A 17,665-nucleotide genomic window follows, 5' to 3' on the forward strand; every position below is an offset into this window, starting at 1 on the left:
TTTGCAGACCTTGTATCATGGTAATAGAGGGGTATGGATGGTTATCCTTTGTAGACATGTAATTAGGCTAGGTGTCAAGGCAAAAATGAAGCATGTGACAAACTGAATCTGAGCACTAAATCTCCTGCCTCCCCATGAAGCATGGCTCAGCAGTGGCACACTGACGTACAACTGCCTTTGCCACTGCCTGCCCCAGAGGAAGGTATGCCAAACCCTCATTTTTCACTTATTAAATCACCATCATTAACTATGATGCTGCCTGTTGTACAAACAGCTTAGAAGACAATTCACAGATTACCTGAAGCGGAAACCTCTCTGCAAACCATCTTTTTTAGGTGATTGTGTGGTAGGCAGCAGGCAGGGCAGTAGTAGCACATCTGTCTCACATTTGGGTGCTAATCTGGGGAAGAGTGATGCTGGGCTCTGCAGAGGTGGGAGTGCTGTGAGGACTGGTGCCGGGCAGGAGGCACGGTTTCTCTCAATAGTTCTGTGGTCTTAGCTTAACCTAAACTGATGATGAACCATTGAGATTAACAATGAAAGTTTTTGATACTTAGCTATAAAAACATGGCTTCATGAGTAACTCATTCTAGTACGTGTGCTGCTGATCCTGGTGGCTTTAAGACAGCATTCATGCACTGCCACCACCGTGCTCTGTTACCTTTGTAAGTCAGTTGGGGTTAGATTTTTAACATCGGTAGCTGTAGGAAAAACTTGGTTCAGTTTTTATTTGTTTTAATTCAGATGGCAGGCATACAAAGGGAATGGTTTGTGACAGAGATGGTGATTCCAATTGCCTCCCTGTATACAAATCCCCTTTCTTTGCTTTAAGCCATTAAAACAAAACCTAGTGGGGATGGCTGTGTGAGTTGGAACAGCAAGGATGCAACAGTAACTGCTTGTATTGCTTTCCAAGCAGGGTAGCAATGATGGTGGAAGAGGGGGGGGGGGGGGGGCTGAGCAATTTTTAACACCACTTCTAGCCTCTTTGATCAAGATCTGATTTAATTTAAAGAAAATTTGCACTGTAGCTAAACTTATTATCCATGATACCGGACAGAGCTGTTGGTATCGTACTGCAAAATGACTGACATGGTCAACATGACCATATTCAATCTACTGAATCTATTAGCTGCTTACTGACTACAGAGCTTGTGATTCCCTCAGCAGAGTTTTGTGCTGAATATCTAAAAATCCTATTAGTAATCTGAATATTCAGGCTTTGCTATTGTGAGTCCTCCTAATCCGGTGGATAAGAGAAGCTGATAGCTGGGATGTGTTGCGCTGCTGGGTCATTAGTTGGCTTTTCAGTGAAAGTTTAGGCTAGAAACAAGGTCCAGTTTTTTAATAGTAAGGGTAATTGGTTACTGGAACAAATTACCCAGAGGTGGTAAACTGTCACTTGGAGCCTTTAAAGCACGATTTATTACTTCGGGGGGGAGAGAGAGACAGACAGACTAGCTCAAACAGGACTTGTTGAGCTGTAGAGTGGAACCAATGGGTAAAATTCATGGGGTGTGTGGGAGCCTGGACAAAGTGACTCTTGTGGTCAATGATGATCTTCAGTGTTTTTATGTTCCCTGGAGGGTTTGTGCAGCCGCAGGCTGTATGGCTCTTCATGTGCTCCAGCAACCGCCGTCCCACTAGCTGCTTTCACTTGGACCTAACAGGGCGTAATTGATCCCACAGTGTTTTATGTTTCACTTTATGCAAAAAAGGTCAAGAAACTTCAGATGAGCAAAACTTGACATCCTTGTCTCCGGGCCAGGACCTTGGTTATAATTGGCTGTAACGATTTAAGATGTTAGTGACAACAGAGTGTCTGTAGCCACAGAGGTGCAGGCATCCATCATGTTTGTCCTGTTCTGCCCTGCTGCACCAGCCCTAATGAGGGAGCCGGGTTAGTAGCTATATGTGCTAAATTGTTAAATTACCACAGCTAAATTAGGGCATTTTACGTTGCAACCTTCAGAAGGAAGTTCTGTTAATACTTTTGATGAGCTTCTGTACTAAGATTTCTGAATACAAACAAGGTGGAAATAAACTGAAGCAGCCTTGCCAAAATCTAATGCGTTTAGATTATACAGCTCTTCCTGTGCTAATATGTGGTGTATCTTAATAGGAATGGATCAACAGTATGAAATTGGTGCTGCTTAGGCTTCAGTGCATGCATTGCGTGCTTTTTCAGGGCATTCTACATAGGACTGGCTGTGGTCTGGTTTCATGAACTGAATGTCTGTCAGTGGAAGCTATCTCTTGGTTTTCCTCTCATCTGAAAGGCGTCTGGTTCTTGTGCACCGAGGCTGTTCTGGGCTGTGAAGCCAGGGACAGCAAAGCGGAAGCGATGGCTGGACTTGCTTCAAAAGCGTGCTCCTGCTTCGTGTTAAAATGGGGCACCCAGGGAGAAGTAAAATGGCACTTCTTGGAATAGCTGAATGTTTGGCTTTCTACATAATAAATTAGTGTATGTCTTAGATCCAAAGATATTACTGGAAAAAAACTCCCATGTGTATGGGCAGGTGCCATGGGTTCAGTAAAATGGTCACGTTGCAGTAAGTAACTGGTGTGAAAGCATCAGAAAGAGCAAGCAGCTGCAATTGCAGGTTTATGTCTTAGAGCATACTTTTAGTTTGCCAGTTGGCAGGTTTCAGACTTCCGGGTGAATCATGTGCTGCGAGGAGCCCACTGCCCACCTCGGGGTGCAGGCAGCGCCCACTGCCACCCGTGCGCTCAGAGCTGCGGCTTGGGACAAAGCGATTGCGTTCAATGCAAGCTGAACAGGGACTTTCTAGCCTAATTCTGTTTTGGCTTTCATACTCACCAAGCATGGGAACACCAAACTGTTCAATAAATAAGCAGCATTAATCTTCACTTTATTTAGAGACTTCAGGTTTGATTTTTGAACGTGGAGTGAAGACAGGCCAACGCTGGGTCTGCTGAAGGCTGTGGTGTAGTCAGAATGAGCTCCTGGTTTTAATTTCAGTCACTTTTCAGTTACCTTTTGTGGTGAGAATCAAATTGCTTGATCAGGGAGGTGACAGATCTTCAATAATTCATTAAACTATAATGACATTACAGTATCCTAATTCCACCTCCCCATCCCTGATTTTGTTTAATTTTTATTTCTGCTGTGCAGTGGACTTCATGTTTTAGATTCAAGGCTGCCCATCCAGGTATTTCAAATCAGCCTGTCACCTGGAGAATTGAGAACTGGCATACCCTCACTTTAGTGCTGCTAAATGTTTTTTCTTCTCAACAGGATAATTATATTGATTGTGGCTTAGAACTTCAGAATTTGGATTGTGGTTGCATAAAGTGTGTTTCAAAACTGTAATATAAGCTATATTATGCAGAAAAAACTCCCAGCAAAACTAGACCACCACCATTGTTTTATCTAACACTCCCAATTTGATACAAATTAGGATATTTTCGACCCAGTGTCTGCTTAAAAATGGAGAAGCTGCCACTGCTTCTTGGCCCCAGCCCTCTCTTTAACAACAGGGCTAATCTGAAACTTGCTGTATCGAACCTTGGCAAAACCCAGCTCTCAGCTGGTGGGCCTGGATGCTTACTTGAAATGCTGGATTTCATCCCTGACAAATGTTTTATAAGGATTTTACCTTTAAGATAATTGATTTTTGGCTTTTGACTACCTGCTCAAGAGCAGTCTTCTGTGATAGTTGGGTATGAAGGTGTGTAAGGGAGCACTCTTATCAGATGTGCAGCCCTGTGGACTGCTTGCATGGTGCTCATACCTGCAGGTTGAAGGCAATGTGAGAGACTTTTGCATGCAATCCACTGGCCTTGGACAATCTCGATAGCCAAGGCCATAGAAGACTCAGGATTGAAGCAGGGCTGTTCTGGGCTTGATGCAGTGCCAGCCGTGGGGTGGTTGACTGAGCGGGCAGAAAAGAGAAATCTAAAACTTGGAGGTTGAATATGGTCTTTGGCCGATAAGGAGCAAAAAGATGTCTAGATTTATGGAACTATCCTTTTCTTTTGAAAAAAAGCTGAAGAGTGTTAAAGGTAAAATCTGAAGATGTCAGATGTTCTTGTACTGCCCAAACCGGCCAGGAAGAGAGTGCTCTTTCAGTGCTCTTTACTTCTAGTGTGCATAATCACTTCAAAAAAAAAAAAAAAAAAAAAAAGCTGACAATGTACTTGAAATTAATAATACTGGTTTTACTTCGAGGCCCTGAATACCCGTTTACCTCTTTGTCTCTTGTTTTTCAGGCTGGACGCAAAGAAAGAAGTGATGCATTGAACTCTGCAATTGATAAAATGACCAAAAAGACCAGAGACTTGCGTAGACAGGTAATACATAAAGTTGATACTTGTTGAGACAAATGAGTGCATTCCTGCATGTTTGCCCTCTTGGAAATAAGTTACCTGTTGGTTTGTTTCCAGTGGGCAGTGGGCTTGCCTGCTTGTATTTAGTGAATTAAAAGCTAGAAGCTTCCATTGCCTGGTTCACAGGGAAGCATGGGGTGGAAATGTAATCCCCTGTTAAGTGTGTAATAAAGATGTTGGATTCTTAATCATCCTTGTGGCAAGAGAGATTTAAAAAAAAAAAACAAACAAAACACCACCAAAAAAACCCAAAAAACCACTAACCAACTCACACTTTATGGATTTTGAACATAATCAGGTATGTTTTATAATTCTGATGGTATTCATCTCGGAGCTTTTTTCTTTGAGGACTGTTCATGTAACATCAATCTCTTGTCAGTTTGGTTTTTAAAGCAATATATTCCCCTTTTCAAGTAAATGTGAATATGGATCAAGTTTGTTGAAAAATGTTTTTATTCTAGTAGAAAAATAAAAAAGTTAAATCAGCATGTTGTTTAATCAGCTGAGGGAAAGCAGCAAATTTACTCAGACAAAACCAATATGAGCTGCTAAATCAATATTTGTGGCCAAACTGGTGACTTGCACTTATATAACTAATTCAGTTTTTTAAGGAGATTTAATTTAAATTGAAGCAAAAAGTGTATAGACAAGACTTAGTACAGGGAAAGCCTTGACCACACAAAGGAAAAAGGATCAACAACAAAAGTACTTAAAGCTTTATGTATTAATACAGTAAAAATAAAACAGCAGTAGAACACTACAGAAAAATTTCTCATTCTCTTATTTTTATTTTAGCTCCGCAAAGCTGTTATGGACCATGTATCAGACTCTTTTCTGGAAACAAATGTTCCGCTTTTAGTATTGATTGAAGCTGCCAAGAATGGGAACGAAAAAGAGGTTAAAGAATATGCCCAGGTTTTCCGTGAACATGCTAACAAATTGATTGAGGTAAGATGGTACAGATTGAAATTAAATTATCACTAGTTAATTTAAGGAAAGACTAGGCAAAACATTTTTCAATTCTGTTGAAGCAAACAGCAAATTCTGTAATAAATTTGCTTTCTAAATTGTATTTTAATGAATTTAAATGTAATTTAATTTAATATTTAAATTATTAAAAATGTAAGCTTATCAAAAAGCAGCAGCTACTGTTACATAGCTGTCGTGGTTTAACCCCAGCCAGCAACTAAGCCCCACACAGCTGCTTGCTCACTCCCCCCCAGTGGGATGGGGGAGGGAATCAGAAGAGTAAAAGTGAGAAAAGTCATGGGTTGAGATAAAGACAGTTTAATAGGTAAAGCAAAAGCCACGCATGCAAGCAAAGCAAACCAAGGAATTCAATCGCTCCTTCCCGCTGTCAGGCAGGTGTTCAGCCTACTTGCTGGTGGGGTGGAGTGAGAAGCAGAAAAGGCCTTGACTCTGTGTAAGCACTGCTCAGCAATAACGAAAACATCCCTATATTATCAACACTGTTTCCAGCACAAATCCAAAACGTAGCCCCATACTAGCTACTATGAAGAAAATTACCTCTGTCCCAGCCAAAACCAGCACAATAGCCCATGTAGTTTTAGATATTATACAATGTGAGTATATTGTGCTGTTACCTTTACTTGATTTGTTAATTGGAGATGGTGATATGGAGTAAGGGAGACTGTGGCATGGCTGTCCTGCTGTGCAATTTGACCTGTTGCTTGAAGCCTGCAGGTTTAAAATACCAGTGAATATAAACAGTTCTTTTATGTGAAGAGTTTTAGAATGAAAACCTGCTTGTGTGTGTGTAAAGAGCAAACAATGGACAAACAGAAAACTGACAATAACAACAAAACTGATCCCTGCCACCTTTTTCTAATAAAAACGCAAAGGTTCTCAAACTGATGTTACTCCAGACTAAAGGTAGTCTGTGGGAAGATCAGTTTCAATGGGACTGACCTGTCTTAACTAAAATGCATTAAAGATCATTAGTCTACCATTAAATGTAATAGTTTTCCAACAGGTAGCGTGTTTACAAAGAGCAACATAAGTTCACACCCTGTATTGATAGATACATCTCAGTAACCTCGTCCTCTTGCTGTTGTTTTCGCATGAGAGTTTTGTGCCTGCTGATGCTAAATGCCAAGGAGCAAACATCTGTAGGTATTGTTGAAGAAACATGCCACTAAGAATAAACTTCAAAAACTTCTCCTGTGCACTTTCAGTACACTTTGAGGCATCAGCTGGCTTGTGTGCTTAACCTTAGCAGCTACCTCTGACAGTCAGATACTGGTTAATGTATTTTTTGCTCTCTTGGTATCACTGTGTTTGATAATTGAGTCCATGTGTCTCCTAGACCCATTGGTAATACTTTCAACACAACTTGACAGATTTAAATTACTCAAGAATAAGACGTATTGAACAGCAGTAAAAGTACTTTCTGACTCCTGCTCAATATATTTTTTTTTTCCTCACTTTTTTAAAGCCTAAGGGACTCTGAGTGTGGTGCACGACTGCCCCATGGTCTGGGGTGTGTCAAGCTAGTCTAGCTCTTCAGAGTTGCTGTCTAAGCAATGAAAATCTTTAATTCTTCAAAGGTATCCATTCTTCACTTTTAGCCTGCCATGTTTCAGTGTAAATGCCATCTTCATATAGTTTCAAAGTTATTTTATTCTAAATTCTAAGTAACTGACATTGTTCGACAAAACAGGAGGTGGAAGACAGTGCTGCTGTGACCCTGCCTTGGCAGCAGGATACGGCTGTGCCACATGCAGTAGTGGGAACGCTTTGAAGTGGGTTTTGTCTAAAGCTTCCCTTCTTCATGTTGCAAGCCTGATTTATCTGGAGAATTATTTTTAGGGCTTGTTTACAGAAGTTGACTGGCATAACGATAGCAGTGCCTATTCTGCCATAGTTCTGCCACCTCTTCGGTGGATATGTGGTGTCCACACATGGAGTTTATCGGCATAATTACAAAGGAGTAATAGCACTGCTCCGTCTGCAAGCTTCGCTCCTGCTCTTGCTAGGTGAGCCCGTACTCCCTCCTCCTTCAGAATACATGTGCTGTCTCAGAAGCACCAGGTAGCTGTTCTCACTGGCCTGTAAGAGCGATTTTTACTGACTTTACCTTGTGTGCAAAATACCAAGCTGCACATGAATTTTACAGAACCTCTATTCAGCCAAACAGTCTGTCTTTCAAGAAAGACTATTCCCCTGAAAGTACGCATTAAACAATATTTCTGACTGGCATCAAAAGGTTCTGCTAAAATGATATGCTTCTGCAACAACGTGGTGAAGCCTTGTTTATTGCTTTTGCTGTCTAAAATGTAACTATAGCTATAGAGTAGCATGATCTCTAGATGGCTTATAAACCTCTTCCATGAATGTAGATGGATTAATATATACACTTGGCTTCAACAGAAGAGGAGGAGTACTCCTGCAGAGCCCTTGTCTCAAGGGGATAGAGAGCCACTGCGGAGCCGTATGCAATGTCAAATTTACTGTGAAGGAAGACAGGTCAGGGTGGGTTGCACTTACAATGTCTTGGTGTGTTTCTGCCAGAATGGAGAAGGATGTTTGCAAGTTCCCATATGATTCTGCTCTTGGGCAGAACACTTGACTGTAGGTATCCAGAGAAACAATAAAAGATTGTGTGAGAACAGAACAGAAGATGTTCCAGTTGGTGAGATGAGAAGTGATTGCTTCCACCTGTTTTCGGTGGAAGATAAGTGTGCTGGGGAGTTTACTGTAACTACCCTCAGAAATGCTGCTGAGTGGCTCAAGACATCAAATGTGACAAAACAGCTGCAGTGCAGAATGGAGCTGTGTTGTGTATCACACCATGATTGACAGGCTTCTGTGTTTTAGATGTAGAAGAGAACGTGTCCTTTCCTTTAATGCTAAGCAGTGGGATGAAACGCACATAAGAGACCTGCTCTGCACTAGGTGACTCGACAGGTCCCCATCTGAATTAGAAGTTTTACACCTTGAATTTAGTACCCCTTTGTCCTGTGACCCGGAGGAGTCAGTGCTGCTCTCCTGGTGAACCAGCCACTAGAGGGGACTGTGATTTGGTTTTGGGTGGTTTTTTTGGTGTTTTGGGTTTTTGTTGACACTAAACTGTTGCAGGTGTTGGCTAGACGGAAAGAGTGACAGTGCTAGTTCTGCCCTGAGTTAGCATGGGGAGTTCTTGTTCCTGCAGTGCAGAGGTGTTTATGGGCCCTCCAAGGAGCTGTAAAGAGATGCAAGCACATGATTTGGGAAGTTTTATTTTGAAATGTTTCCTTCTTGGCAGCAGAGTTGTCTTTGTGGTTCCTGAAGTCCAGGCAGCCAAATTTGACCAAAAGGTGCAATAACCACAAAAATCTGATTTGCCTGCTGGTCTGTATCTTCTAGAGAAACCACACCAAAGCTGTGTCCCAAAGAGCTTCCATCTGATTTGTTTCTCACATAGTAAAATGCTAACCCCCTTCTCCTTTCTTTTGAAAATGGAGTAACGGTCAAATAGTAAAATGAGACGTGTCTCAGTTGAATAATACGTTTCAAAGATGGCTTTCAAAATTGCTCTGTACTAACAGTCCATTAACTAGCTAGCACTCTGCCTAAATTTTGTTAAAGGAGTTTAATTCAGGAATTGAGAAGCCAATTTAAATGCAGCACACAAGAAAAACAGAAGAGACAGCGTTTCAGAAACCAGAGTAAGAAAAAGTTAAATTCACTTGTGAACTATGAAAGTCTTCCTAATTTACAGATTATAAAGCACTTGCTTACGTTCCAGTGATTTTTACAATGCTGGGTAGAGTAGCCTTGGCTTTCCAACCTGTAACTTTGCTCTTGAGGAAAGACAGCTTGGCATTGGCATCCTTAGATTTAATGTTCCTCTCTAGAAGAAACTAGGCTGTCCTGCAACTTGGTGCTCATTTTTAATGATGTCATTTAGCACCGCACTGACTTTCTTGTTCGTCCCAGTCTTTGAAGTGTGCTTGTGCACAGCTTGCCTTTGTGCCGCTCCCTTTAGTCACTGCAGTGACACTTCTGGCTATTCTCTGAAAAGTGAAAAAGCCATGAATGTTAAGAAGAAACTTTTGCTATGCTATTGAATGCTTTAGAAAAATAAAAATTAGGTTTTCAGTTTGTCACTGTTTTATACTGTGTAGTTTTAATGGAAAAGTTTTTCAGACCTTAAGAAATCAGGTATTTAAAAGCTAGGTGAGGACAGACTCCAGGTTAAAATCTTTCAGTAGCTGTTTGCTTGCTGAAGAATATTTTGGAAAGGGAGAGTTTGTAATTCCTTAAAACCAGCGAATAATCTTATCTTATTCTGGAACCCAATACCCCTGTGCCAAATATTTTTCTCAACTTGAATTTTATTTTTTAAGTCTCTTTTTCAGAGAAACTTTGGTAAGACCAGGGAGGTAAAAGCTCTCAGTGATATTTCATAAGCATCAATTTTTTTTCCAATTGCTGGAATTTATCTAAAAAGACTGCTCTGTGCCTTTTTTTAATGGACTGGGTTGTATCTTGCATATGGGAGAGATGATTTTCTCATCTTCAGTGAAAACCCATGAACAGATGCAGACTGCAAATTTATTTGCTTGGAAAGAATCACATTTGGGCACTTGCAACTCCATAAGCTATCCGTAGCCTCTCACGCTGATATTTTCCCCTTCTGTTGCCCTAACTGTCTAGCCTGATGTCCTAGAGTAATTTTTCAGACCTCAGTCTAAAAATACCACTCTCCAAAAGCCCAAAGCCTTGCACACTTGCAACATTTTTATTGCAATTTATCCTGATTTGCCCATACTTGCAGCCTATATATTCTTCAGAGAGTCTAACAGCTGCAGGTTTTTTACATTTGAAAGGCTTTTGAAAAACCTGAAGTGGGTAGAAAATAGCTTGGGTTTAAAATAATAGCTAGCTTTCGGACTTCAGACACAGCAAAGGTTTTGAAAAACTAAGGCTTGCCTATCCTCTGTTCACGAGATATAACTTACCTGGGCATAGCTAGTTACCTTTGTGATAAAGGTATGCACTTAGTGTTTGTGCATCTTATACGTTTATTAAAAATGAAGCATGGAGTGGAAGTGTCCAGCAGATCTAGAAATAAATCTGGTTTCACAAGATTATTCTTTGTGTCTATTAGCCACCTGATTTCCAAAGTTTATACAAAGTTTATAAAACTAGCATCTTTGGAGGTGGGAATGGACTGGTTTTGCTCATTCTTTAAATATTCTTTCTTCCTGCTTGCCATCAAAGGTACGTATCAGTACTGAAAGACAGAGATGATATATCCTAGGTGAAAAGTGCAGACAAGCATAGCACTTGGCACCCAAATCACATATTGACTTGGAATGTTTCTCTGAATCTTTGGGTATATTGATCTCTCAAAATTCAGCATTTTCCAGGCTAGGATCATTATCAGTAATTACCGTGGTATCTGAGCACCTATTTTTCCCGTTCAGTAAGCTAATTTACAGGGGGGAAAAAAGTCTGCAAGCTCGAGGTTGTCTTTCACTTTTATTTTTAAGGTAATTGTGTATTACAAGGGAAATGTCCTTGCGCTATGGTCAGGAGAAGAGAGGCAGGGTTAGTCCAACTCGAGGCTAATTTCCCATTTTAAGATGGAGAGCAAAATGTCTCTTCCAAAGAACAAGCCCGTTTTCTGTAACTTGCCTATAGATAACCTTGGCAGCAATTTAAAACAAATGTCTTCAGTAAATGACCGGTATAACTCTAATGTGCCCTCTAAAGTCTGACATTCTTCAAGAACTGATGCACTTTCCTTTTAAGTTCATTTTATTAGTCAACTAATTCATAAATAAATTAAATTCTACTCATAGAACATGTTTTTCTTACATTCATAAAGTAGGAAAGCCTCAGCAGAAAAAAAGTTCTTCCATTTTCCAACAAAACTGAATATACAAATTCAATACATCGTACGTAAGTAAAGCAAGTGACCTTTTAATTGGATAACTTTTATTCTTGTAAGTTGTTTTTGAGGCCAATCTTCTTCTGCTACACCAAATTATGTATGAAAGGGTCCATAGAATGCTGGTAGAGATTAAAAATCACTTTGAAAGAGGAATAAGAGACTTCAGGATAATCTTTCTATCCAGATTTCATTGTAAGTACACATGGGAGAAGCAAGGTAATGAGTAATCTGACAGTGAAACTGATGGGAGAGAAAGTGATTGAAGATGAATTTGAACCCTTGCATATCTGGACAGCAATTGGGTTGTCTGGAGACATTCTTCTATTTCCTGGTTAGCTGCTGCTACGTGGGGGAGAGGCATTTCTGCCCTACCTTTTCCATAGGGGCAGTCATTATGTTGGATGATTGTTGAGAGTGTGGGGCTTGGTCTTTAAACACTTGGTCCAAGGGAGATGTGAAGGGTGTAGAAGTTGGAGGTGAATGACATTAGGGTTTGGAAAGCTGTGTTAATGTCCTTTTACCCCACTAGAAACAGCCCTGTATTTACTCTGATCCTTTTTCCTTTGGAAACAGATAGAAGCATTTGGGGAAGGGGAAATCTGTGAAAGAGGTCAGGAAGTAAAGCACGGTTGAGTATATGTGCTATTGACATGATGTCTTCAGAGGTAGGTAAAAAGCAAGAGAGTCCTGGCCTATTTTATTTTCCAGATATTTGAGTCTTAATTCCAACAACATTTTTAAGTAGCTTTTTAGGTACAGCTTTTATAGATGTGGCATAAATATTTTAATTCTTGATACATAACTAAAAGCCTCGATGCATGTCTGGATTTTCAGTCATCTTGGTCATTAGCAATATTGGAATATTAGTCATGTAGTGTCATCAAGGAGTTGCCTGAAGTCTGTGTAGAGCTCATTCTTCTTACTATTTTGTCACCTTCTTCAAGAGCATAATGTACTTATAATTACCATTAAACTTGCCATGAACGGTTGTCTGAATTGCCAAAAACTGGTTTAAACAGCTAATGATAGGCAACACATTGAAAGCCTTTAGTAAGATAATAATGCAGCATGCTCAGAGTGATAGGCAAAATGAGATTAGAAAGAATTATGATTTCCACTTTGATAAACAGAGAGGCTTTTTTGGATAAGGATAATTATTCAGGTACTGTACAAATATCACTACTGGAAACACTTTTATTTTAAAGAAAAACATTTTTGTTGCTAAGAAGCATGTAAGGTGAGGATTCGCTTTGAAAGTTTTAGCTTAAGATCAGATCTGCATTACTTACCAGCAGTGTGATTTCTGTCATGGTAGCTCAGATCAACTTGTGTAACTAATGTGTTTTGTGCTTATAACAACATTTTATCACTTTAGCTTGTTTGTCTGAGGAAGGAATAGTTCCTGTGCCAATAGTTGCATCTGCTGCTACAGCTGCATCTATGAGGGGCACGGTGCCCACGTAGTACACTGGTATTCCTTTACCAGTTCTGCTCTCTGTCAGGTGTATAGAAAGGATAATCTACCAGTCTGGAAATAAAGGTATTCCTGTACTGCTAGCACTATACTACTGTGGATACATTTTATGCTATAGATGTATTAGTTCTCTTCAAACACCTCTTCCCCCTCTTTGATTGGAAAACTTTCCTGTTGGCAAGAGAGAGAAGTGCTCTTCCTTCTGCACTTGCTGCTCAGTAAATGGAGCCCAGTTCGGTTTGTCATGATGCACGAACTCTGGGTTTGCCCACCTGTGTGAAAAATTTCCCTTCTTTATGAAACCTTGACAACACGTGGGTTGCACTCTGTTGGAGAAAGACATTTCCTCTGGGTATGGAAGGAGCTCGCCAGTGTTGAACAGAGTTTTCATGGGACAGCTATACCTAGAATGGTACCAGGTAGCTGGAGAGGTAGTTGAAGATAGCTCATTTAGGCTGAGAGCCAAATGCAAAGCAGTATTCTTTAACTAGATTTTTAGACACAACTTAAAAGGTGCAAGTTCTGAGATTTGATCCCAAAAGAAAGGTGGCTTACCCATGAAAATATTAAGCAATTGCCTCAATATTACAGGGAGCAGAAAGTACACAGTGTATTGTCTCTGATCCCCTTCCTTTTTCGATCAGTTGCCAGTCTGTTGAAATAAAAAAAAAAAATCTGAAACCCCCATTTCTCATTGTCTAAAACTTTTGAATCAAAAATGAAAACATTTTGGTTGCCAGTTTTGTTCCATCTAGCTGAAATTTCCCTTCCATGTGTTTATAACCAGACTTGAAATTAAAATTGCTCTCATCTTCTGTGTGAGGTTGCAGAGCTCTGGAAATAGCAGTTATCTCAATTTTAGTCCATCGTTCCCCTCAGTGCTTTATGTCTGGAGTCTTTCTGTGTGCGGCTTGTTTTATTTAAAGACTTTTACTATTTTAAGTTAATACAATGGGATTCTGTTGCCCACAGCAAGCTCTTGCAAGATACCTTCTGTGGAGCTGCAGCCACTTGCAACTACTTAAGTCATATAAAATCACAGAGTAGTTGACAGCATGACTCCTGGTAACTTGCTCCAGAGTCCCTATGGACTTGAGCCAAAGTCTTCCTGCCATCCCTACATGCATTGAAGTGAAACTGTTTTGCGTAATTCATAATTGGCTATGCGTCTGCAAAACTAGTGAGTTTATAGGATTAAAATTATAGTTCAGACTTCTCCCTGATGCAGTACCTATTAGGACTGGACATTTAAATGCTCACATTTGTCTTGAATATTGTAGTGTATGAGTGAATTAATAAATGTATGGACTTGTTGAATAATAAAAGCCTTTTTTAAGAGGGTTGGAAATTACATAATTGACACATCTCTTCTGAGAGTCCTCAGTTGCCACTTAGTTTTGCCAGAACAGTTGTTTCTGCAGATAAATTAATTTCATGGGCTTTGACAATCATGAAGTGAATCTGGACTGTTTTCTTAATATGGGGGAGGAAGAAATTAGATGTGCTGTTACTGACTTTTGTGAGAATATCAGATACACTTTCCTTTAGCAGGTCCTCAAAAGGAAAATGTTGAATTGGCTGCCTGTCCATTCTTTTTTTTATTTATTTAAAATGGGGGATTTTAAGCTCCTTAAAAGTGGTAATTTGCATTCCCAGAGAAATTACAAAATAAAAATATAGAACAAGAAGCTGAAATTTTGAAGTTTAATCAGAAATTAAAATGCCAGGAACACCTTTGAAAAGCTTTGTTTCCATGTTGTTAAAATTCCCAAATTTTCTGTGTATAAATGAGTATGTGTGTGTTGTTTTTGCACAGGGGTTTGCGAGCATCAGTTATGAGAGGATGTTGGTTAATGTTAAACTGAAAAGTTGAGTTTTTCAATAGGAAGACTGTCTGAAAGCTCTTACTTATGCAATGCTATTTTTACAACTGCAGTTGCAAATGAGAGTAGTCAGACTCTTAGAATTCAATTAGTGTATGTTTTGTCTCCTGCATAGCGATATATAATCCTTATTTATAACAATGCTGTGTGGCAGAGACAGCTCTGACAATTTTAAATTATGCAATAATAAACACATTACAGAACCTTCTTTGGATTACATCATTGCTGGATGATTGCATCCAGCACCCATTTAGGAGGGCTTTGTGTATTTGACTTTCTGAAGAAGCTAACATGTGACCTGTAAACAAGGAGGAAAAACTTGGTGTTGCTTCTGTGAAGTCAATCCAGGTGCATGAAGCAACGACTTTAATACAAACTTTCAGTGTCAGCCTTTGAAATCCTTGAAAAAAGATGATGTAATGTGTTAGAGATTATAGTTCCTTTTTTCTCTTGCATTTTTGTGTGTCATTGAAAAAGCAATTTGTCAGTCCTTTAATAAACAGTTTCATGTAAAGTAACCCCTCTACCTAAGCTAGGATGTCAGTGCAAAGAGGAAGTTTAACAAGTACAAAGCTGTAGCAGTATGTCTCGATTATTTTCAACAGTGTAATTTAAGAAGCTTAGCGATGACCCCAAGCTCATGTAGTTTGAATTGCTGGAAGACGTGGCTCCTTAGTCATTATCTGAACAAATTTCAAGTTAAAAAAAAAAATCAAAAATGTATTTCAGGTGAAAAAGGTAAAAACTTACTATTGTCAAAGGCAGTTGTCTACAACAGCTGACAACACAAACATAGGCTGACAAATTGTCACTAGTAGAGGAAAAAACTGCTTTAGAAATGTCAAGATTTTTCCTGATTTAAAATAGTAAATTCTGAAGAATCAAAATAACTAGAGTTTGAAATGGAATAACTCTGACAGATGGCACAATATTTTTTTTTATTGGAGTTATACTTTCCTGTTAATTACATATTCTTGACTGACCCTTTGCACTGAGATGGTGCCTACCTCTAGAAGGACCCAGTTAAGTAATGCCTCCTCCAAAGGCATCATCTCATCTTGCAGTACTCTGATGTCATCGTTCATACCAATCGGATTGGGGGGGTAAATTTAAGCTCATTCATCTAAACAGCAGCAGCTGCTTTGGGTCTGTCCTGCCTTTTGGGATACATGAAGCTGTCTCTGGGAGATGGTTGTATACTCTATGAACTAAAAGAGACTTGATACTGCATCAGAAAGATGCTTTTAAATTGGTCTGCCAGTGGTGCAAGAGGTGTCTCTGAACAGCACCAGTCTAATTTCTCTAGTCTGTCTTCATTCCCTATGTATTTTTAACTTTTTTCAAGAGATTGCTCGTTATGGCTGATTATATTATTTGTGATTTTTTTTTTTTCCTCCTTTCATGCCTGTGCCAGTAGTGCTTATGTAAAGGGGCTTGATGATATTGAATGGTAAGAATGAACAAATGCAGCGGGAATTCAATTGCTATTTTGCTCTCAAGCACAAGTGTTCTTTCTAAATCAAGTCTGACCACTTACTATGTCAGTCAGATACATTGTTGGAGACATGGAGAAACTATTTCATTTACATTTGATTTAAGGGAAATTTTTGTTTGTTTGAGGTGCTCTATTTTATTTGGAAGTTTTAGAAATGTATGATTGCCAAGTCCTCTGTATGCTTTAAAACAAATTTGGTCATAGTCGATCTTCATCTCAGCTGCAAAATCCTATGTATTATGTGTACCTGTCAAATAACTGGCCAGCAGTACCCTATCCTCTCTACAGACAGGGAGTTTGAAGTTACTTATCAAATATCATACAGGAGTTATTGATGATGGATTCTTTCAGGTACTTTTAAAATTAAATTTCTTAATCATACAACCATCTACCTCAGCTGGTACCTGCAATTTTAGAATTCATGCTATAGAGCATCTGATAATTGACAATTTAAAATACCTCATTGTAGTGTCATTTAGAACTTGATTACTTAGTTGACATAGCTCTTCTTAAATTTCAAGATTTAAGAGGTTTGTGAGTGTTTTCCAATTGTTTGACAGTCTTCCCACAGGTGCAGTAAATGCTGGATTCTGTGAATTTAGGGCCATGTCCCACAGTGCTCTAAAGTCTGCTGCCACATCCCTGCTTCGTTCTGATGTTCAGCAAATAGTTTGCTGGGAAGTTTGTGTACTAATCTGGTAGAGAGACTAACCCACCAAAGCGAATAGCTTTCTTTTGGACAAGCATGCTGAAATGAAGTGTTGAGATTTGGAGACACAGCAGTAGGATGAGATGTGGCAGCCAAAAGTTGGACTGTCTTAAACTGCCAAAGACCCTCAGTCAGGGAAGCACACATACTTCTTTCATAAAGGTTGGCAGTCCCAGTTGGGCAATTTCTAAAGAAGAATTGCCATCAGTGAGGTATTCAGAAGAAAAATGACTGTTCAAAAATGACTGTGCAAAAAAGCAAAATTTTGTCGTACCATGGCGGGGACACTCAATTATAAACTTCTTTGCCTCTCTGTATTCAGACAGAGCGAGTTTCTGTGTGCTTGATTCATCACACTTGGCTTGAGAGAGAGCACAACATCTCCAGATATCGGAGAGGCTGATTTTGTAGTGCTTCAATGTCGCTTTTATTCAGCCCCTACTCAATAGAGCTTTGTGGTGTTCTTGCTCCTAGAGATTGTAACTGCTGCTGCAGAGGCAGAAATGACATGAAAATATGGACCATAAAAAATATTGGCAAACTGGTGTTTCTCAAAAATATGACCTGTGCTTAAAACAACAGCAAAATCTTTATTTGACTTTTAAATCACGGCATCTTATTGTCTTTTGATTTTTTTTTTTTTGAGGCTCTAAACAAAAGCTCGCTGTGAACTAGGGATTTAAGACATGGCAAATCTACAGGGGGGAAAAAACCCTATGTTCAAAATAAAATCCCTTTCTGATAGGGCGTTATAGAGAGTACAGCTGTTTGGTGGTAGTGCTGTGCAGAGAGGAACTGAGCTGGAGACTGTAGCAAATGTGGTTAACAGAAAGGAGGGAGAAAAGAGCCCTGT

The 17,665-nt window shown here is 39.5% G+C and overlaps 1 protein-coding gene across 1 annotated transcript in view; it reads left to right on the plus strand.

Annotated features, from left to right (window-relative positions):
* Window positions 1-17,665, plus strand: part of CTNNA1 (catenin alpha 1) — a 121,813-nt gene that overhangs the window by 65,183 nt on the left and 38,965 nt on the right. The window contains exons 8-9 of the mRNA XM_072872072.1: window positions 4,234-4,314; window positions 5,146-5,298. Coding sequence (XP_072728173.1) covers window positions 4,234-4,314; window positions 5,146-5,298 — 234 coding nt within the window. The remainder of the gene's footprint in view (window positions 1-4,233; window positions 4,315-5,145; window positions 5,299-17,665) is intronic.

The sequence above is a fragment of the Ciconia boyciana genome, chromosome 9, assembly GCF_034638445.1.
Source record: "Ciconia boyciana chromosome 9, ASM3463844v1, whole genome shotgun sequence".
NCBI classification, from domain to species: Eukaryota; Metazoa; Chordata; class Aves; order Ciconiiformes; family Ciconiidae; genus Ciconia; species Ciconia boyciana.